The following is a 24816-nucleotide window of genomic DNA, read 5'->3' on the forward strand; positions in this document are numbered from 1 at the left end:
CTCGAAAAATTTTTATGGTATTATATACAGGCGTCTAAATTCTTACAGTTGACTTGAAGTGTTTTTCTGTCTCGATACTCATCACCATCGTTTAATACACCATATCCGCGGATCGTACACACATCCATGGTTTACGACACAACATATGTAGGAAACTTGATGGCTACTCTGGTTTACAGCGAGACTTGTTTATGTTATCATATCATGAAATATTATATTTTTATAAATATAAAACTGCGAATTTAAAGTTTAAGCATTTTAAAAGTATACAAGCAAACATACTTGACTTTCGTACTTAGCTAGTAAAAATTCCAATAAGTGCATAAAACTATAGACATTCTTGAGATAAAAGCTTGAGACGCGATACACTTTACAGTTAAAAATAAAACTCAGCGAGCTGAATGTTTGGCATATTGTTCAGTTATACTCTACTGAGTTAAGAAAATAGTTTGCATAACTAACAAGACGATTCATAAAACTATTGACTGCCAAGTTAACATCAGTCGCGGCTCTTCTCTTGATAATAAATATAAATAATATACCCTTATATATCTACATCTATATATATATTTTGATGTTGAATGATGATAAATTGAGCGATTAATTTTGTCTGCTGCTGATGAACAAAAATAATGGGAGATGCGTAAGACATGAAGCCCGATGCTGGGATGTAGCCGAGCAACGGAGGCACTCGAAGGTTGCTTCCAAGCTGACTAATCATTTTCTCATCAACGTAGCCCTCGGTATCGTGCAAACGCACATTTAGGCCTCAACTCAACTCATAACTGTAACTATATCTGTATTTATATGCTTGCGTTTTACACGCAGGTTGTAGATGTGTTGATCTGAGTCGGTCTGAGGAGAATATGTCAGTATATTTCATATGCTTGTGGTAGTGGGGCTGAAAACGCTAATGTCTTTATCACGAGACTGCGGAACTGCCCCGCATGGAGCTACAATTTGTTCCCTCTAATGATCCCCAGGGCATGGGATTTCACACATCCCGCTAACTCCTGGGCCATTACGGCGCCCAAAGTCTCGATAATTCTTCTCTATTCGCTTATACTACCGCAGTGTCCCTTGGCGATTGTTCAACCGGCATACACTATGTTGGAGATAAATGTACATATTTTTCTTCAAACGCGATAAATTCAACGCTCGGTAAAATAATTAATTTCTTTTTTTTTTTTTCATTATACAATAATTATGTTTTTTTTTATTTTATTGTGCGGGAAAAAAATTTTGTTGAGTTTTTTTCATGTACGTGTGGAGGATGTCTGCGATTGAATTTCCACGGGTTTACTTTGTCGAGCGTTTTACATTCGGGATTCAAATCCTATGATTCGACCGAAAAAAAAAAAGTTTAAATTATTTTTTTATTTTATCAATTCCTTTTCAATTTGTCGTTTTCATTTTCGTGTTTTTGATGAATGCCTCGTGGAAATGTCACGCTCGATCGCTTAAGGATTATTCGCCATTGACAAATTTTTATCCGAATAAAAAAACCCTTTAAAAAGTTATAAAAATTATTTATATGGAAATTTAAATTACTCCAAGGTCTAATTTGTAAACTCAATTTTACCAAAAAAAATTCAAAAATCTATAAAAAATTTTAATATCGCGCCTGATGCAGATCAAAGTGCTAAAAAAATATGGATAAAAATGATAAGTAAGAGCTATAGAAATGAAAAATAAAATATGGCTGGCTCTAAAATAAAAGTGGACGGATGTTTTATGCATATCTCTGAATAAAATATCATTACAAAGTCCTTTTGATTCAACGTACGTAGCTTTTCTGAAGGCTCGAGGTCTTCTAGAGCCATCAGCGTACCTGCTGGTGATCCAGAGCCGAGTTGCAGCTCTAGCTAGTGAGCTGCAGGTATATCGAGCGGCGTGCTATGAAGGTACTCATGCAGAAGAGACCAAGGGAGTAAAAGGAATAAGAGAAAACACCCTATGACTGTTTGCTCACGCTGGTTCTTCATTCCTCACTACCCTCTTTATGCACATTGACTTTCCCTATCACACATACACGCACACGCAACGCGTTCAACCCTCAAATATACAACCACCGTTGCGCTTCAATTGCACCGGCAGTAACAACAGTAAAACCATAATATAACTCCGAGAGGTGGGTTCCTGTTACCTGTGATGTTCTGCATCTTTTGAAACCTCAACAAATATCGCGATTACGGTTTCCTGTATATTTTTTTATTTTTTTATTTTTAATGCGCTTTCATTAAAACTATTTAAACATTTTTAACGTTATTGAGATAAAGCTCCGCAAATTGATGTTTTACGTGTGTATGGATAAAAAAATATGATAAATAAAATAAAATAAATGAATATTTTTATAATAAATCGTTTTATAATCGCCAGGTAAAGCTAAACTCTTTTTATGTAAAATGTGTGTATAGCGTTGAGTGTTAGATGATTTGTAGGGATATAAGCTTTCATCTTTGTTCAACATAATATTTTTTTCCTTATTCTGGCTCGCGACTGTATATCCAAGTAAAAGTAAAACGGCAGGTAATTTGCCACGAACATTTCGTTTTGTATGTCTAGGAAGTTTTGATTGAGCTGAATAGATTGGGCTGTGGTGGTGGTGTAGCGATGGCGATGGTGTAAGGGCTGCCGGGTGGTCGTGCGCATCGCATGAACGAGGAACATTAGGGTGACGTGTGCGTGAATGCCGTAAAATCGATCGACGTTGGGCCGGCGCCGTTATATTCGTCCCTACGTAGCTATCGCGCACACACGTTAACTTAACTGTGCACGTACAGCCGATGGAAATGAAAAATTATCAAGGTTCAATGAGAAATGTTTCGTTGGAAATTAATTGGTTCCTTGTGTGCAGCTACACTACAACCGGAAATCAAATGCCGTTTATGATTTTCTTAAAATATCCCAGCTCCCCAGCTCTCCAGCTCCCCTTCAATCTCTCATGATAAAAAATGTTTAACAATTCTATCAATAAAACTCAGCTGATAGATTGTCGGTTGTCATCATCAGTTACCCCCAGTTCTATGACTTATTTCAAAAAAAATTATGTAACTAATTAATTAATCAATTATTTTTTCTTCTTTTCCAGCACAATTACGCACCCCAAGAATAACGGAGCATCCATCGGACATAATAGTTGCTAAAAATGAGCCAGTAACACTAAATTGCAAAGCCGAAGGCAAACCAGAACCAACGATAGAGTGGTACAAAGACGGCGAGCCAGTTCAAACATCCCCAGGTGACGCGAAATCACACCGCGTGTTATTGCCCACGGGTTCGCTATTTTTTCTGCGAGTGATGCACGGAAAAAAGGAACAGGACGGAGGTGTCTATTGGTGCGTCGCAAAAAATCAAGCCGGAAGCGTCAGCAGCAGAAACGCAACTCTCACCGTAGCAGGTAAATATTTAATATTTAATTAAACAATTATAAAGAGCCGGTGATTCAATGAATAATTATTGAGGTTGAGTAATCATCTTGATTGATACAATTCCACTCAGCGTGATTAAAGAGAGTTTTATTTAAAACAAGTGGCTACAGGATATTTAATTTAATCACTACCGGAGCTGAATAAACAAATACATACCGGGAACCTTTATCACTCGAGTTATCAATTTAAACGATAAACAATAAACGCAAATAAATAATTATTTATAAATATAACAATCAATTATTTATTATATGAATGAATAATTAATTAATAAATGAATGAATTAATTATTCGTTATAAATGTATTTATAGGTCTTTCTCGCTCGGTAGTTTGAAAAGTTAATCACTCGAATTTCCCAGATAAATACTGCTTGAAGCACTGCAGCCCGAGCGATTACAGCTATCGTAGAGTCGCATAATTCTCGTATAAAAGCTCGCGAGGACAATTAGCATTAATTACGATACGGATGTCGAGTAGAGTCGAGCTTGTTTACAATTCTAAGTGGTAGTTGTTATTTATATACCTGTATATAAACATAAATTTATTTATATATATATATATTTATAAGGTATGCAGTAGCAATGTATAATTTCCGGTTGCACGTTCAGTGATATCTTATCCAGGTTTTTCTCTGTACGTGTTACAACGGCATGCACACTTACAAAGCAACCCAGCATCAGAAAAAGCTGAGTAGTGTAGTTACTGTATACACTTTGGTTTACATAAAAAGTTGAGCTTTAATGTATTTTTTCTCCCACTTTCTTATCCCGTCGCTCTTGTCGCGAGTGATATTCAACCAGAGAAATGCAGCTTACGTTCTCGTTAGTGCTGTGTATTCAGATAAAAATTCGTGTTTTTTTAAAAACTCTCTTTTATTACGCGCGAGTAGATACTATCGTGCACTCGTAACTTTAATGCTGAAAATAATAATAAACCCTGTGAATGCAAAAACATCTGAACACTCAGTCAGTTTATATTTATATTTATTTTAATATCTGTCATATATTTTTGAGCCTTTGAGTTTTCAGTTATTGAAATTTGAATATTTAACGCTGAAACGTCCTTTGCATATTTTTTCTCCTGATGGGCTTTTATTAATTTTTTCACCGCTACAGAGCTCTTGTTATTGTTATTATTTTTATTCTCATTTCCATTTTCATTTCGGATTAATATTTTTCGGTTAATGAAAATTTAATAACGCGGATGTAAACTGTTATTTAACATTATTTGATTGCGCCCGAATCAAAATGTTATTTAATATACTGGATATATTGGAGTTGTGTAATCAAAGCTCCATATCGCGGGTATAATTCGAACGACACATTTTACGGCAATACGCTTGTGATAAATTTGCCAATGGAGAGAAAGATAATAGAGAAAATAGAACACCGGAATACGAGCTCGCGAGTGTGCTGTACATGGGCATGAACCCGAAACGAGATATAGAATCCCAGGCTAAATAATTCTGATTTATATAGGTCACTAAAATACTCACGAGTATTGTTGGGATCTGTGTATATTAAATACAATCCCAGATTTGTTTTAGTTTCAATTAAAAACATTCTACTCAGTGGCTTGGACCATTTTTTATTCAACTTCAACTTTTTTATTTTTATTGTCAATTTTATCAAACTCAGGCGAACCAATTATTGCTTTTTACCTCTAGTTCTAACAGCCGTATTTTTTTCAAAGCTCAAATATTCATAAAAAGGTAAACATCGAAACAGTTGATAGTTCAAGTAGATGATTACCGTTTTATGTCTCGACTGAGCATCAAGTAGCATAGAGATGGAACTTGTCTAGTCTTTCGAGCAAATAAAATCAAGGATATTTAACTGAGATTGGTTTAATGCCCGTCAAAGGACACTCGTATCGTCTGGCAACTTTCGAGCTCTTTAGTAAAAATTTCAAAAAAATTATTAATTGACCGTTTTTACCAGTAGCTTTTTGATGATTCACTTAAACGCACTTGCAAATATAGTTTCAGATAAAGTAAAATGTAAAAATACCCCCTTCTAGTTTTCTGGCGAAATTAAAGAGTAAAAAATTTTTTTTCGCTGACGTTATGCAGAGAACAGAGTTTTGAATCCTTTGAGAATGAAAATCGAGAGGGCGCGAACATGAGAATAATAAAAAATTATTGAACCAAGAAAACGGGCTGGTAACGCATTACTGTGTACGTTTATGTCTCTTTATCTTCCAGACTCACAGACACATACATACAGACTAAAGGGTTTTAGGTATATAATTTATTGTCTCTCGCTTGTACTCGCGTATGCCCTCGTATATTATTCCACGAAATGGCGCTGGTGAACTTGCTAAAGGTGGCGAAGGCCAAGGAATATTCTCTTAATTTTTTTTAAACATTTTTTTTTTCCGAGTGAATTTTTTAATGCGTTTGGTTCGCGGTGTATTAATGCGTGCTTCGCTGCTTTAATGGGTACGTATGTAGAGTAGCCCGTCCATTGTCCTGGGAGCGAAAAAGTATCTGGATTCTACAGCACGCTCACCTGACTACGCCTTAGAACACAGCCTGGTACCGGGTTCTGGGCACTGGGCGCCAACCTATTGTTCAAAAAGACCTCCCGTAAGATCTAACGAGTCTACCCGACTTGCTACATTTTTATTTATTTTTTAGCCCCCTTTATTCGTTATTCTACAGCATTATGTATTTACTTTTTTATTATTAATTCTTTTTAATCTCTGCTCGTTTTATCTGTCGTCAAGTTTTACCTCCTTACTTCTTAATCTTGCCTGCGGTTAATTCCGCGGCTCGTGTTTTCATGCATTCATGTACTCCGTACTGGTAATATACGTATATATGTACATATATGTAGACCAATATTCACATGGAATGGAAATTTGCGGCACTGAAACGAGGTATCATATGACACGAGAAATGAATGCGTACCGTATAATGTTCGAATTATATGCACGGCTTGTGTAAGTCGAGCAATGAGAAAGGTAATCCAAGATACACCTATATCAAGAGTATAAGGAAAGAGAGAAGACAGTAGCATGCGCAAGGTAATATAATGCAAGTTAATTCAACGTCACTTTAGTCCTCTCTCATCTCAACATATTAACAAGTGACTTGTAAACTGATACTTTTAATTTTTGGATCCTCAATCCACTGTCGGCTGATTAATTTTTTAATCCACCTCTCCCCTCATTGTCAACAAAACCACTCGTATCAATAAAAATGATTATTTACTTATCCGTTAAAAAACTTTCAAATGTCTCTCGGAAGATCAGTTGATTTTAAAAGTTGTTGATTTATTGGTTTATTTGTACGCCCAAGTTTGTATAATATATTTGTATAAACTGTTGTTAAAAAATATATTGACCAATAAGTCATAGAAAAAAGTTCCATTATACGGTCGTAAAACGTTATACGATTGATTGAACTTAGTGGCTGTACTGGTACTTGATGAAAAATAAATGACAAGGCATATATCTCATAACTTTCTATCTCCAGTTGGTTAAACCAACGACGTACATTGATTGAACTAAATTATTTTTTTTGACGTCTCTATTTGATAAAGTTATTAAATCCTGAGGAGGACTCATATATATACGAGGACCGACATTACAGCGACCTGAATGTATGTAATGAAATAGAGAGTAGAATAGATTGATTTAAAGCTCTTTCAATCAAGAGCACACGCAGCGACGATGATAATGCTCGACGGGATAATCATTGAACCTACACATTCTATTAAATAATTGCCGAGCTCTGACGCGGCATTTTTGTAACACTAAATCGCATACGTCGATCAGATCAAAATCATTGAACGTGAGTCAGCGATCTAGATCAAGTTACGCGACAAAACTTTATTTTATTAGAGTTTTATATATAAAAAGTTTTATCGGACTTGGATTAATATCTTCAAACATCTTGGCTCTACTTCAGCTTGTCAATTCTCAAGCAATCGAACTTCAGAGCCATGTACAAATACAAGTACAAGTGCAAGTAGTAGTACGAGAATTACAACCAGCTCCATATTACTTTAAAGATAAATTTAACTTGGCTAATGGTTTCCAGCGGAGTTTTAAAATATAATGGAATACTTTCGAGTCATAAAATTGACAATAAACAATAAACTTTTTACTTCCCTATTGTCTATTGTCTGTAGTAATGAGATTTAAAATAATATTTATATAAGTTGGTTCGTTGGATTAAAGACAAATTAATTTATACGACAATCTCGTCAATATTTTCATTATCGAAGACAGCAATCTATTGTCAGGAATAATTTAATCAGCAGGTCGATCGCAATGCAATATCCATTAGCTAATAAAATTCCCGGGCGATAAAGGATAAACTGTAGGGAATAGAGTCGAGGTTCCGGCGCTCATCTAGCTCAGCTATTGCTAGTATAGTACAAGAGATAACTTAGTTGTAGCTGGAGGCACTCCATCAACTAATGAGTCGCGAGAAAACCCGACGAGTCCCATCACGGACTTGCTACTAGTTCACTAGATAGACTGAGTTGTACTATACAGAAGTTGTAGCTACTTATACACAAGATAAACCTACAGAGAGTACTGACGCGGTCAAGAAGATCTACAAGTCTGCGAGTCAAGTAATAACGGAGCTAATTAAGACAGTGACATGTCTGCTGAAAATTATATCCACTCTGTCACACTTTCCGCAAAGTTTTTATCATTATTATTATGAGTTAGAGGTCAAATCTTTTATATCTTGTTGCAAAATATTAATTTAGATACTAAAGAATTGAATTGATGGTGAGATAATAAACAAGTTTACGTGTCAAGTCAATCGGTTGATTTCTGAATTGATGATTATCGGGCACCGCGTGGGAAACCCACTGGCACGGTACGTCAGGAAGCCCTACGTGATCGGTTTATAAACATGTACTTTGTACAATACTAGAGAAAGAAAAAAAGAAAAAAAAAGTTTAAAAGAGCTTAAGATAGAATGATATGAGCTACGGATTGAGAGATGTTGGGAGTACATCAAACTAGTTGTGTGTAGAATATCTATTAGTAGTGTACATAAGTACAGTTGTATAGCGAGTAATCAAAACTACTAAACGTGTTTTTACATCAGACTTAAAGTTATGTTGGGTAACGATAAACGACATGAGATTGACGCGTTCACGCTAGTAATGAATGATAAATATTAAATAACAATCTGACTAAAATTAGTCAAGTGTTTTTATAATAAATATTATTGGTGCTGATTAACAACGTGATGGCTGATTTACAATTTTATTCGAGTATTCAGTAGCTGTTTGGGAGTGTATCGAATAACGAAAAAGTTTTTTGAGACGATAGCTGGCATGTGACGCCGGTGGAATTTTACACACACTTTTTAGTGTTTTATAGAAAGCCGATAGTTTTACTTTTAGCTGAAGAAAAAAATTACAAGCTTCTTTTCAGCAACTTCCGACACGTCGATGTGCCAATAAAAAAGTATCGTCGTGTCACTTTGATTGCTGAGGACACTAGATTCCCGGGACCAACTTGTGTACTCTTAGGATTATGGTTTTTTTGTGTCTATAGACGAGGATACTTTCTAAAGCCAAAAATTACAGAGTGATTAAATTTTTATTGCCGTTAAAAATCTACAGCAGGTATATTGCATATATCCATATTGTACCTGCACCTATATATCTATTTATAAATACCACCTGTCTGTGGGGATAAAAAATAAAATAGACATTTTTAATTTGGATGAATAACACGTATAGAGTTTGGGATAGGGTTGGATAGTTGTTATAGACTAACTAACAATTTCGAGTAAGGTCGTCACAGGGTTCCTCAAACTGAGTTTCACCGCTGTTAGCTCTTGTTCACCTTCTTCCTCTTCTTATTCTTCTTCTCGGTCTCGGTCCTGGTCTTGTTCATCATGTTCTTGTCTTGGTTGTATCGGTTATTCGAAAATTCATCCGAAGCGCGTAGTCCTGAGCCCGAGGGCTTCGATAAGTCGATTTTATGGTTGAAGAAGGGGCTTCCGAGAATCTCCATTCCCGTGGCAGACCCCACGTGCGATTACCAAACTCAGCCAATGCAATCACCCTGTCATCATTTTTACAACTTTTATTTATTTATTTGAGCTTTTATACAAACACACGCACACACAAAGTATACGACCGCTGTATCATCTAATCCGCGTACACTGCAATGCTTTTTAGCACTCGGGCTGGAAGAGATAATAGTCTGCGGATTAAGTTGTATCCTGGGTCAGAAAGCTAGAGCCGTAGTCTCGACTACAATACATAAAATAAGGGCTCTTTGGGCGATCAGTAGCTGCTTTTCGGCAGAGTGATGACTTTACGAGCGGGAATACTAAGAACCGCACGTTTCCGTGCCCGGGAGTCAAGTAGTCCGCTCGTAAAGTATCCAGTGGCCCTAAGAGAGTTCGGATGATGAGGATCAAGTAACGCCGGAAGCCAAAATCGGCAAATGAACGACGTAATATAGACCGGATGAGCCTCTAAAAGTACAAGACGAAAAGGATAATCGAAAAATATAGTATCTTTTGCGCTGCTTCTAGTCAAGGGTCTCGTGGATTCGAACGAGCGCAGAGACGTTTATATGTTTATTGTGTATCCATACAGATTGACGTAAGCCCTTTGGTATTATGTAGTCTTCGCTTTGATGTAGATTGCACATTGTACCCCGTCTTTGTCTTCTTTATACTTCTTATATACCTGACCATCATCATCATCATCATAATCATCCGAGATATTATTATTCCTGCCTTAACTCAACGGTCATCACAAACTGCGTTTTCTCCATTGCTTGTGATCCTCACGATCCGACGTGCCACGATCCATAACCAACTGCATTGAAATACCGAGCGAGAGAGAATTCACAGTATCAGTATAGTGTATTATATACATATTTATACATATATATGTATATTATGTAAAGAAGTTGAGGGCCAAGCGGCGTTTTAACGCTGGATTGTACGGGACGCCGTAATTTACTAAATTGAATATTGCTGCGGGCCGAAATGACGTTGGTTGAACGCGTGCGAGCATAAGATGAAAGAAAGAGGATACGATAGTATAAGGTCTTATCCTGAGTACGAGAGGTGAGAGAGTCACGAACGCGAGAAACTTATATCAAGAGACTTACACGTACCTCCCTATCTAGTCTTCAGTTACGTTGAGAGAGACGAGAAAACCCTGGACCGGAATAGAATAGAGACCGGAGAAGATGGAACGGGAAAATTGCCGAATACTCAGTAACCAATGAAACCTGGAAATGCAGACATTTTATTTTCACGTTACACACATAATAAACTGAACTTTTTTAACTGTTTAATTTTATTATTATCTTTTTCCTCGTCGCTTGATAACAGACACGGAGAAAAATGTTGGTTCAAAATCTACTAATTTTTATTATGCTGTCGACGAAACTTGAAACAGGAAGGGAAGCATCCAAAAAATTATTATGCTCATACGAAAAATTATTATGCTGTATCATAATACTTACTACGCGCGAGACACTTATCGATAAGATTTAATAAAAATTACTTCCATACATTATAATAGTTGTGATGCGGCATAATAATTTTTCATAAGAGCATAATAATTTTTTGGATGCTTCCCTTCCTGTTTCAAGTTTCGTCGACAGCATAATAAAAATTGGTAGGTTTTGAACCAACATTTTTCTCCGAGGAGTTTTAGGGTTCCTGAAGTAAATTGTATAGGTGAAAAATATAAAAAAGATTTTGTATTAAAAATCTATCTATAAGAAATATCCGTTAGATATTCGTAAAGATGAAAGTGCAAAGGGTTTATTAAAATTCAAAAATCAACAGGCACTCAATAAAGACAGCGTGTTAATTGATACTCATGCCTCGTTGATGCATGCGGTGATCTAGCTCAGCAATCTCTAAAGACCATCATAATCTCTTGAAGCACTACACTCTCAAGCTTTGATCCTGCTTTGACGTTCGGTAATCGATAGTCTTGACAACAACAGGACTGGTTCATCCAAGCAGAATTAACACTCGGACCTGTAAGATCTCCCCCAGCTGGTGTAACCGAACCGTGAAACGACCCAGTGATCTTAACCAGCTGAAAGCATCCGACATCTGCTGTTGATTAGAGCGAGATACCTGCTGCCACCATGTACCTGAAACACTCCTCACAGTCTGACAAACAGTTAGCTTAAGTGCAACTAACTTTGTTGTTATTGTTTCTGTAATATACAGCATGTAAAGCGATATAAATTCGCAGTTTAGTTTCTGACTCCAATTATTTCGGCAAAGGAACCGCATGGGTCCATGAACCTCCGCAATAATCTTGCGGGCACTCTAACGTTTAATAAACTTTCAAGTTTAGTGATACTTTGAGGAAACCAAAACCCACAAACCAACCGGTTTTTTTTAATACCTCAACTGGAAATTATTTTTTACAGTTTATTATTATTATTATTATTTTTAAAACCCATCAAAAAGTTTAAGAGTCGTGTAATCAGTTTGTTATCGGATAATTTACGTTTATTAAAATTACCGGTCGAATTATTATTCTCAGAGATCGGAGATTGGAGATGTAAAGATCTGGCATTGAATTCCTGGTGAATCGAAAAGTCATCTGGATCGACTAACGTACAGTGCTCGATAGGACACAGTATACCGTGCAACGCCAAGTAGCTGAGCTGGACTCACCCCACGATAGGCGTAACCGTGTGTAGAGTGTGTAGATAGGGCATGAAATATGGCACCGAGATGACCGATACCGGTACTAGAAGCTCGGTTCTACTTTCTGTTCTCTTTCTCTACAGTTATAGCAGCGCGCTGTAGAATATCCACTACTTCAGTAGTACGCTACGCTTTCCTGAAGACTTTTAACATCGGCTAAGTCCCGATACGAGACCGTAAACGGAAACGCGGTTGAAGTATTTTTTCCAACTCTGAAAATTAATAATTCACGCGGAGAAAATTAAAAACGAGTGAATGTAAATAATTTAAATTCTTATACAGTAAGAAAGTTAAATTAATGATTGTAGGAATATAAATCTTGAAATGTTGAAGAATTTATCCAGAGTAAAGGCAGTAGAGATATAGATATAGATATATATGTAATGCGAGGAAGAGTGGACACGCGGACAGAGATCGAGGGTGGAGAGTGTAATAAATCGGCGGTAGCAAAGAATCTCGAGCGACAATCGATCTTAGCTGCAATGCTTTATCGAGATCTTTCTCTCTACCCCTTCTGCAACAAAGTCAACTCTTTTCTTCCTGCAACTCTTGCCGCGTGTGCTCGCCCGGTCGGTTTTGCTGAAGAATGGAAGTATGTTATGTTCACTCGAGCAGTCACGGCCTCCAAGATCCCGGGGCTCTGGCGAAGTGATACATTTTTATTTATATTTTTTATTTCTTACATCCATACACTACTCCGCACTACCCAGGGTCATCGCTCTGGCCTTCGGTGAAGCTATAAATTTTCAGAAGCGCGATACACAATGCCACGCATCGTGATAAGGCGTCAGAAAATTATTTATATGTCGATACTCGAGTATCCTCTGCTTTATAAACTCTCTTTCCTAGAAAATTCTTTTCGAATCAATAAGAAAAAAACTAATAAAGTGTCTGCTAAGACAATTTATTGAAGTTTTTTATTCAAACTTTATAACAGGTGCACTCTTGCTCTTGCTCGAGAACAATCTTGTATCTAAAGTCCGAAGGGGATGGAGTTTCCGGGCTGATGACAAGTCAGTTATCGGCAACTTTACTCAACCGATAACTCTCACCACAGACTATTCATATATATCTATCTATATAATTCGAAACAGAGGATACCAGAGTATCAGCTGCGTCAATAATTTATCGCCGGTTGTTGCGAAACCGCACCGAGACTCGGAGGTTACTAAATTCGATTACAGTTCACTGCCGGTTGGATGGAAAAACGGAAACTCACTCCGCGAAACCGGAGCTCTTGGACTTTTTCTGTCATTTTTCACGATACCAGAGCCGCACAAAACCGATAACACAGACACCAGTATTTTATTTTCACACTCAAAACGAGCTACTCCATCGAAACAAAAAAATAAATAAACAGCGCATTAGTTCAGTCGATAATCAAGCGCAGCAGTTTGTCAATTGCTTCGTCATTAGATCAGCAACACGTGAGCACACAACCGAATCAAATATATATGCTGATGTTTATCTAAACATACAGATAGTTTGGCTTCTGGGAACGTAGTTCTATTCCGCGTATATTTGTTTATGACCAACTCACGCCCACATTTAACATATCTGCCGAGTATTTACAAAGTAAACTGATTTCCGAAGTTCAAATTCACAAATTTCATTACCATCTAAATTTATACCTGTACACACGTGCATAAGTATACTTGATTACCAGTGAAACTATTAAATAGTTTACTCAATAAATCTAATAATTATAAATAATGGCAAGACTCTAAAAAGAGTGGTGTTAAAAATGGACTCATTTTAACTCCGCCCGGTGTTAAAATAAAATTACACCGGTGTTAAAAATACCGGTGTTAAAGCGGGGTAACCGGTGTAAAAGCGGAGTAAAATCGGTGTAAAGGCGGGGTAACCGGTGTAAAAACGGAGTAACATCGGTGTAAAAGCGGGGTAACCGGTGTAAAAGCAGAGTAAACTGCGTCCGCTTGGATTATTAACTTTAAAGATTATAAAACACAAAAAACGTCAGTACTTTATGAAAATTAATAAAGAATATCATTTATTAACAAGTACAGTGATCGAGTAAGTAAAAATATTCACAAAATAAGATATTTTAACACTGGTAAAGAATGTCTACACCGGCGGCGGCGTTATTTTAACACCGGTCTAGAATATTTACACCGGTGGCGGCGTTATTTTAACACCGCTTTCGGGGGTAAATTTAACACCGATAATTTTAACACCTACACCGTTTGGACTTACCCCGGTGATTTTTTACAGTGAAGTAATAATTAAACCGACTAATTACTCATTACCTATAGCTCGTCATAACATAAATAAAATTCAGCTCACTGTAGAGTGCTCGTAACATTTTATTAATATTTATACAACCGTCGGTCTGGAGCTAGACCATTCACTGCCACGGATAATTATTGAATAGGTAATTATACTTTACGACGTGATTTTTTTATTTGCCAACACAATGAGCCTTAAAAGAGAGTAGCCTGATGTTAAAACGGGTGGTAGGTTACAGTAGTGGTTGGTGGGTTTGGCACATACACAAGAATGGGTAATACGTGTGGCATGACACGGTGCGGCATTACTGATTACAGATTAGACACCGTCATGAGAATAACGCCAGTCACCTGGCCTCCCTTTGCTTCTACCTCTTTACCTCTACCTACTTAATGTTTTATTTTTTAACTCTACATACAACCCGAACGATCCATAAAACCTCCGCTCCGAAAGACCGTACCCTATCGTATCCAGTCATCGTTCTGTCACGAGATTGCCCGTTTACGTTTTTGCCCCCTTCGTTAAACAAAACCGCGGTAACTATAAATTCGCGATAGTTATTTATAATTCAGCTTACTATAACAATGCCTTTACTTACTTTAATCTCTTATTTACATTTGTAACAACTTAAATGCCTGATTAAATAATTAAAATGGCTAAACAATTAAGATAATTAAGATAACCGGTACACTGAAAAAGTTATAGGCAACTACGAAAATAAATTACTCAAGTTTTTAAACTGCCGTGTGCTAACAAATAAATGACACGCCTGTAAATGTAAGACGAATCACACGATAGGAATTTTATTGCATAAGCTCATCGAATTATTCGTAGGATGATCATTAATGTTAGATAATAGTCGCGTTTTATGATCTTATCGTTATGTTCTGACGCAATAAAATTTTTCAAACTGTCCTGTCCTGCAGTACACAAATAAAACACACTATTATTACATTGTAGAATATTAACAAGTTAAATTATATATAATTTAAATAGCTAACATCTTATCGTTGATATCAATCTTATTGTCTATTTATTTGTTTGCTGCGTAGTTATTTATTAAAAGACGGTTTTAAATATTTTATTTAATAAAGTTACTTATAAGATTAAAAGTCGTGACTAGACGATGAGTTGAGGGTGAAATTTAAGTGCCAAAGAACTTAACGTGTGGGATGTGCCTGTCGTCTTAAGCACTCCGCAGTAAACACCACCCTTTCGACTGTCATTAGAATAATTTTGAGGGGCCTTGGAGGGTCGAGTCTATTCAGCTGGATGGTTCTGGCATCAGTCGAGCCAATGGAAAAATCTAGTGCAAAATGAAATAAAATAGAAGACAAAGCACTTCCCCTTGGATACTTTCTGCAGGCTAATTCAATCTTTAACGTGATTAGATCGAGTAGGATATTTGAATTTAGGATTTTCGATCACTGTTCACGTCACGAATGCTTTTATCCGATTAGGAAAGATTGATTTGGCTCACGGTGCGCTTAACGTGACTCACTTTATTATATTATTTTTAGTTTTTTATTGAATTATATATTATGAAATTTAAGTTGCACCCTTTGATCGATTTTGTTCGGCTCTCGGCACTATTGATGATGATGATGGATGATAATAATGATGAATGGCTGTCTGCAAAGACAATTGTCATTATCAATAAACAGGAGGGATACAAAAAAGGAAACAATTAGCAAATGGATTAAATTTATGTGATTGTTGACTGGAACAAAGGGAACGCAAGTCATTTTGACGAGCTCAGCGTCAGCGCCGACTGTTTAACTAAAACTCACACTCGAAATTAAGATAAATTAGAGTAGATGAGCATTAACGAGCGTAATACCGGCAACCGAGTACTTAATCTTAATTAAGTCGTAGTCATTGTCTTTGCAAAAACACGTTGAATTTAAAAAAAAAATAAATACCGAGGAAATAAAATAACTAGACGATTGAATTCGTGTGTCACCTCGAAATTGTTTTCTCTTACTCAATCTCTGTACGCTGTTGGACACGATTAAAATCACAAACTCAAGCCATTGTACCGTTTCTCAAGCTCGTGATTCCGATCAGCAGATCCAGTCCTCGATAAGGGGGCTCAGCTCGGCTCTTTTCATTCACTCGATTGAATCTTGTATTGAAATATTTTTCCTTTTTCGATACCCAACAGAGATTAAACCTTCAGGTAACACTCGTCCCAGCCAACTAGTTCATTTGTGACGTTGTGACGGTGCCAGCTAACTCTGGGAGGCTGGGGTCTTTCCAGACAGCCGACGACTAACTGAAATACACATAAACGTACTTTGAAATTTACCCGCCCACTGACTACTCAATTAGCCCATTTCATTTCTATCCACACATATATATCTATATATATTTTCCATGCTCTTTCGTACACATTGTGCACTGCGGTACGAATCGCGAGCACGTGGTGCCTACATCTGTCGCACCAGCATCACATACCCCACCTACTACTAGCGTTCTTTCATCTATATACTACATTATACACAATTTTTTTTCAGTTTGTGTTTTTTGTCTACTCTTCTCACTCTTTTTATTCCCGTCATAAACTCCTATTGTACTTGACGACTATTAGAATAACCCTGGGTAGTCTTCTTCCCTTTTATATTTTTCTTGGCTCTTTATTTTATGACACATGTGTTATAATGTACTGTTCAGTGATTCGCTACGATTCAAATTACTTTGCCTTATATCGGCCTTAGGCCAACAAATTGATACGGCGCAGAGATGATAGGTCATAAAGAACAAAGTAATGGTGCAATAATATAGCAAGCGAAAAAGTAAAATGTGATATGAAAGCCAAAGCAATCGAGATAAAATTTAAGAAATACTTAAATTTCTGGTGAGATTACTGAGACACGTGTCGTATTTCGTGTGTATTTTATGTATTTGTTGTTATACGTGTTTTCTCATTTCGGCTAATTGACACGTGTCCCTCTCCCCCCCTGGAATCAATAAACAATTTCGTTTACTCAGTGAGTCACTATCGGGCAAAGTACAAAGCTTAGAGTTATTTTTAATATAAAGATTTTTTATCACGTGTTAAGTGCACAATATTGAATGCCGAATGGAATTGATGACATTTTTCATTTGGAAGATGAAGAATTTGAACAATGTAAGATTACACTCGCTGATCCGTGTTCTTACTTTATCAGTACGTCGTCGTATCACAAAGACATCGAGCTGTCTGGTAAAAAGTGGAATAAAAAAAAAATAAAAAAATGTATGACAAGACTAAAGAACTGAAACATCCAGCGTGCACCCTTGCTTCTCCCTCGGCTTCACCCTCTATCTTTTAGCTTTCGTTGAAATATGACGACCCTATATTAAACTGTTGTCAGAGTTTTTTTTACTTCGCCATGCCACACTGTTGCTATAACTATGGCCGTATTCTTCCACCCCTTTACGCGACACAGCACAATAAGGGATAGTAACTAATCGATCAGAAAATCGTGAGATTATTAAATTGCAATATCCTTGGTTACTTATCAGATCACTAAGAACTAACAAATAAGAGAGGCAGCTGTTGCCATTTCCGTCTCCTTGCTATCACAATTATAAATATCTGGGCTGGCAAAGTGAAAATTTAAAAAATGATCAAAGCAATAATGCAAAGTTGTAATAAATAACAGACATAAATATCATCTGACTATTCGTGCAATTGAGAAGAGGATGTTATCTTTATGAAATGGAGCAAGATCAACCCGACTCCCGGCGTGGCTTGAGTTTGTAATCGGATCCAGCGTGCAATAAGCATAAGAGATCTAAATCGCGTATTTTGGGAACTGCCGAGGTTTTTGCGAGTTGATCCACTTGGCCTTAGCTTTGGCTTCTACGTCTACTACTTCATCATCATCATCTTCTCCTTCTTCAACTTAAACGCTGCTCTTGTTCTTGTTATTACTGTTGCTCTTTCTCTTATTCTGTTTCTCTCGTCGCAAAGTTACTCTCAATGGGATGATCCTTTGACGCGTGAGTGACAGCCGTGGCTGCTCGCATCTGTCTCACCTCTCTTTTCACTTTGAACACATATCTCTCAGTTGCCCTCCTTAAACTCACTATCATCATCCTTTTTCGTCGTATAACTCGTCTTGGTAACCTCCTCCTTCCTCCTCTTGGCTTTTATGCTGATGGTTACGACTCGGACTATGAATGGGTCTTTGTAAAAGACTACGTACCATTTGCAACACCGAAATAAACTGTCACGATGAAAAGAAGACGAACAAGAACAAGAGTAAGAAGAGCAAGGGAAGAATAAAGCTGATGGTGAAGATGATCTTTAGGACTCTTATAGGCTGAGAATAAGAAGAAGAAGACCAAGAAGCAGAAGAAGAAGAAAAATAAGGAACAGAAAGTAAAAGAAGCTCGTGCGAACACACTAATTATCCGTTTTGCACAGACAGGAATTCAGTAATGGAGAGCTCTCACTTTTATATCTCGCTTTCTCATTCTTCTTCCTCATTTTATTTATTTTTATGTCTTTTACCAGCGTATTTCGGTTCAGAAGCAGTACCAGCACCATCAGAGATCCAGATGCTTATTGCCCCCAGAGAGTCGTCTGCGTTAACCGAAGGATACGTTACCAGTATACACAAGTAGTCTAGCGGATACCCGACGATTTAAAGATCAGCCAAGGAGATTATCTCGTCCTGTTTCGTCTTGACACGAGTCCCACCAAACGATTTAAGCATTTCTCTTAAAATAACATACCCGCTTGCCAATTAACGTTTTGTTTTTAAAGCTCTAACCAGACAGACGCTTTTAACGCTCTTCGATTTATTCGACAATCCGAATAATCCACCCAAATACAAACCACACTTTTATTTCCTACACGTTCAATTCACGGAATACTATCTCCGTACAGTAGTAATGCCGTCTTTAAAAGTATTTTATATGCTCATTTCATTTATTATACACGAAAACTTTATTATTATGTGTGTATGTGTGTGTAAATACATAATGCTTAAGAAAGTAAAAATGATTGTCAGGAGGCGATAACAAAATACTTAAATATTTTTTATCTCAGCTCCATTGTCAGGAGCGACAATGAAATTTAAAATTGAATGTGGCTGATTTAAAGGAGAATAAGAAGCAATAATAATAAAAATGATAATCAACTGAAACGTCTAGTTTTACTACTGAGCAATGACTTTTAGGGACACCTTATTTAAAAATATTCCTTGCGGTTAAAACTATTCTGCTTAGGCTTATCTTTTATCTGACTATCCGGTCCACACTCTCACAAATGCAGAATAGATTTTTATGCTAAACAGGGAGCAGTCTATCTCTGGAATCGATCTTGTAATGGGATCCTTTTAATCCGTATTAGGAGCATTGTTCGTAGGAACGAGTCTTCTTTTCATTGTGCTCGTACTGTGGCCTCTTCTAGCTTCAAGTTGAGTTCTCTGGATGTTTTTAGTGACGTAATAAGAGCATCCGAGGATACAGTGTGGTAATGGTGGGAGCACAAGTCTACCACAATATCTACATCTATCCTAGACTTTGGTCTTCCGTTCAGTCTTGTATAGTTGTCTATATACATATATATGTATATATATAGACTTTGGCTCGATTGTTTTGAAAGGGTTTCGTCAGCTGTGTACATAATATACACGACCCACGACGCAACATTGCGGGTTTTTGAATGAAAGGGCGTGGTGTATATTTTTGGCCTGCAGAAGTCAAATTTCGAGTGCTCGACAAATATAAGACACTGGGTGGCCAGAGTAGTTTTTTTTTTATTTTACAACCGTTTAGTAAATAAATGGTGTAATTTGTACGTGTGATATTTGATTAGACAATTTTTTAATTCACTGCTGTATTAACTATTTAAGAGTTTCGGTAAAGTAATTACTGACAAGTGAATCGTTAGTTGGAGTTGAGATAAAACATGAAATTAATGCAAACGCGAAAAATTTCTAGCCTCAGGCTTTTGACTCGCCGGCATTCCTCGGCTAAAAGCTCTTATACTGTGTGAATAAACACTTTCACGAGCGAAAAAAAAAATGACTGAAAGAAATTCAACACTAGCGATGAATAAAAATAGTAATAATAATAATAATAAAAATGAATAACTGCTGTGTATTCAGCGTGTGTCGCGTAAAGTCTTAATGCGCCGGGAACAAACGTGCGTCGAGATTAAATCCCGTATCTCTTATTTTGCTCGTGTCGTTATAAATTATTTTAAAACGACATTGTATCCGAATCCACAATCCACTGGACTGTGGACTGTATGCTTTACTTAAGGGGACATATATATATATCTATATGTACCACGGAGGATTCATCTGCGGTGTAGTAGTTGAGAGGAGAAAGAGAGAGTATGTTCACTCGAGCGATGCGCTCTCAGTTATTTTTGCGGTAACAAAGCCTATTGTTCAATGAGAGATCGGCCGTTAGCGGTGTGCTATCATTCTCTCATTTTTCCCTTTTCATCAGACCGTATTCCACAATCGTGAGGCTCTATTTTTTATTTCATATTTATATGTACCAGTATTATTATACTTTGTTTTTTTTTTTTTTTTTTAAATATATTTTTTCTCCATTTCAAAATATTTCGAAACACGTGTCGATACAATGACTTATGTAAAATATTTTTTTATTGTTTCAGGTAAGCCAGACATTTTTTTGGTCTAGACTTCGTAGAATGTGGGAATGAAACTGAAAAAATTACATCGATTTATCGTAAGTACCGGGCTAATAAATTTCGGGGTGTCGTTGGAAAACGAGGAAGAAAAGATGATAGCTCTAGTTGTGATACTGGCATGAGCGCGGAACAAAAAGAGGATTCCGGGTAGAAAGTCTTGTGGATCCTCTGAAAAATGGCCGGCTCAATACTCGAGCTTAAAAAATAACCAAACAGAGGCTTCTTTCTAACGAACTCACATTTTTATGGCAAATTCGTTAGTGAAAATTTTGCTCCTCGCTTTTATTAATAGAAAAAAAAAAATTTTTTTAAATTAAAAAAATGAATCTCATCAGGAATACCCGCGGCTCTATCTTGTAGGACGACTCGAAATTGATGCTCGTAATAAAAGCGCCGTTTAAATTATTACGGTCTTCTCACTGGGCAGTCGTGTCTGGCGTATTTTCGACCCGACAATCGTTTATGTCACAGCAGTGAAAAACGTTTGCGTCCCCTGTTATTTTTTTTATTTTTTGTTACCCGGAAGCTGTCAAAAGGGTTGATGACTCTGTGTTACATCCCTTCGTGGCGAATCGTCAGGGCTAATGGTCTGTCAAGAGTACAAGTTTACGCGTGAGCGATTATTTAAAAAAAAAATAACAACAAAAAATCTATCATCAATTTAATGTAAAATACGTGATAGATCTCATACTAAACATCCGCCCGCTACAATTCCGCCGGGCTTTAAAAGTTTTAAAAAATTAGACATTATTAAATTTTATTGTAAAGCAACAATAACTTATAAACGCTGACGTGGCTTAACAAAATTGAATCCATTGTAGACTTTATAGTCCGCGGCTATAGTCACTCTTCTCATATATCCCTCAAACATTTCATTTCATTCAGCCAAGTAGAATGATTTTAAATATACACTGTCACTTGGTGAGTTTCACCAGCAAGGCCAACTCATCTGGTTCAGCTTCGCACAAAGACTCACCGGACATGAGTGAAAAAAAATAATAATAATAATAATAATTCAAGTGTCTTAAACCACATTTCTTGATGCCCGAGCTATCCAAGTGTCACTTGTACTTAAAAAAAAATTTTTACCGTCTTTTTAACTCAATCCATTGGTTCATTCATTCAATTCATCTCTCATAAAACTTAGTCTTACTCTCATGATGATGCAAAAAGAAAATTATCAGAGATCCATGTCCCAAGTTTCGAGTCCCAGGTTACAATCCTCGAGTCATTGAGCCCCTATTCAATATTCATTACACATTAAATACATGTATCCAAGAACACACATGTGCAATAATTCTCTTTACTCAGTCTTTTATGTAGCTCTCAAAAGTCATGCACCGGTCAAAAGATACCTTTCGTTCTCTTGTTTTCTCAAGCACTCATACTCGATCTCAATCTTTATTCCCTGTCATTGACCATTCTCTGAGTATCGACCCAAGATCTATAGTTGCAATCAAATATTATACGTGACGCAATGCAGGTTCTCTTGTATCTGAGCAGCAGCACGAGTACTCATTGCTCAGACCATACGAGTCAATTTATCGTCGATGCGCGGTGGAAAATTACAAAATGACATTCTGCTGGAACTCATCTCTTAACTTCTTGATGCGCAATAGAGAAACAGATAATTTTTTACCATCTGCATGATACTTTCTTATAATACTTATCCTCCTCCCTCTCCCTCGAGCACTTTTATCTCCTTCACTGTAGCATCATTTCAAGCACTTTTATCACGTATCGAGATCACTCGTACTGATTATACCTCACGATTTAGCTCCGGGCTTATGCTCTTATTGTTCAAGTTCAATATACGATAATACTAAACTACATATTTATCTTAACTTTTTTACTCCTCTTGTTCTCAACAATAAACTTTTACAACTCATATACTAACCGCTATTTATATTCCAGCCTTACTCTACACTTTAAATGAATAAATAATTGAAGGAATAATACGTGACTCTATTTTTGCCACGTCAATGTTCTATACGCGTATATATACTGGTGAAAAATTATTCGCCCTCGACGGAAGCAATAGCAAAGCAATATATCACCGATGACAACGCCACCCCTTTTGACGAGCTTTAGTCCTCTTAGTCTACTTCTCAGTAGGACGACCGAGCTGGTGCAAGTGTAAGTGTACTGTAGTCTTCTGTATCTGAGTGACTTTGGTCTCGCAACTGAACCAACTGTATTCTTCCCCTCATTTGTTGTGACGTGACGACGTTGATGTTTCGACAAAGCTTAGCCACGACGCTAATGTTCAACTTATTTCCCCTTTCAATCAAAAAGCCTGAGCGACTATTGATATCAATATTCACATTAATTAATTCGACTTCCATTGCCTACTTGATATTCCTATTGATTCTGAATTTGTATCAATTACTCAGCGCCGTGTGCTTATATTATTTTAATTGATAAAAATATATGAAAACAGTACGTCAACTGTAACATTCACTTGAGTAATACCGGGGATGGGCAGCAAAATATGTTTGACATTCCATCAATGAGAACTACTGTGATGGTCTTCATGGACCCAGACACGTGTCGTTCTCGCTCAGTGGATCTATAGGTAAAATTAATGCAATTCGCGGCAGTGGTGATTGACAAAGCCGCGTGGTTTACTCAATATCCCGAGTGTGGTGAAAAGTTGGTATGAAAGCCGTGTCACTGGCGTATCACATATTCGCACGTATGTATATGTATAGATATCCATCGGATAGATAGGGATAAAGGGAAATGGAAGAGGAAGAGTGCTGGTGCAGAAGTGCACTCGAGTACCAGTATGAACTCGGCGTCGGTTTCCGACCCCACGTAACCTTGCCCAGTCAACTATATACGCGCCAGCCTGTCTATCACTGCCATATATCTATAATGCATCGTCTCTTTGAAAGCCAAGTATGCCGGTGACGCTTTAAGTGTTACAAATACCATCAGACAGTATTTGTAATAGAAATATATATTAAATTATACAGGAAAAAAAAAAAGAGAATGGGTAGGGTCTGTTTTATTTAAAGACTCACTCGGTCAATCAGCCGGTGTTTGAGGTCATCAAGATAGGATAGAATGACAGTTTATTTCAATTAACAGCCGTCAAAATATTATTTTAACAGAAATATTTCTCAGTAGATGGCAAATGGTTTGTGTTTATAGCGTGGATCGAATAACTGGCGAGAATTTGAGCAGATGTTTACTGAACACAAATTAAAGATTCCCGACAAAATTCCTCAATTAGCTGAGCACGCGTCGACACGCCGACTGGCCTTTCTTTCGCTAGACGTTTTCCGGGCGATATATCCAGCTAGCTAGACGATACAGAGTTGGGATACACGGTAGGATAGTAAGATAACGTTACCCCAACGGCTTTCGGCATCAGCCCCTGCGTGTATTGATTAGCGGGGTTCACTGCTAGCTATGGGGTTGAGGGTTGTTTAGCTTTTAATCCGACGTTTCGTGATGCGCCCTCTATACACACACTATCTCTCTCTTTCTTTCTCCCTTAGTCGAGGTTTCGATGTCCTGTATTTATATTTTGCTTGCATCTACGTCCCTGATACTGCCTGGTTTATTGACAATTTCATATATTAAGGGTTTTTACCTTCTCGCAATTCTATGGCGCATGGCTACATAACAATTGTGTTTTTTATCCTGACGATAAGTCTCAAAAGTCAAGTTATTACAATTCTATTCTGGGTATTGATGAAGCTCTCGACGTTTTCAATCGATCGGGATTAAATTTTATTTTATTTCTGACTGAGATAAAAAGATCAAGTAACTCCTGTCTTGGTAT

General features: G+C 37.1%; 1 protein-coding gene across 2 annotated transcripts in view; it reads left to right on the top strand.

The window, feature by feature from the left end:
* Window positions 1-24816, top strand: part of LOC130678454 (protein sax-3) — a 209138-nt gene that overhangs the window by 94216 nt on the left and 90106 nt on the right. For both annotated transcript variants that reach the window (XM_057485655.1, XM_057485656.1), the window contains one exon: window positions 3092-3400. In XM_057485655.1, coding sequence (XP_057341638.1) covers window positions 3092-3400 — 309 coding nt within the window. The remainder of the gene's footprint in view (window positions 1-3091; window positions 3401-24816) is intronic.

Source organism: Microplitis mediator, chromosome 2 (genome assembly GCF_029852145.1).
Source record: "Microplitis mediator isolate UGA2020A chromosome 2, iyMicMedi2.1, whole genome shotgun sequence".
In the NCBI taxonomy this organism is placed as follows: domain Eukaryota; kingdom Metazoa; phylum Arthropoda; class Insecta; order Hymenoptera; family Braconidae; genus Microplitis; species Microplitis mediator.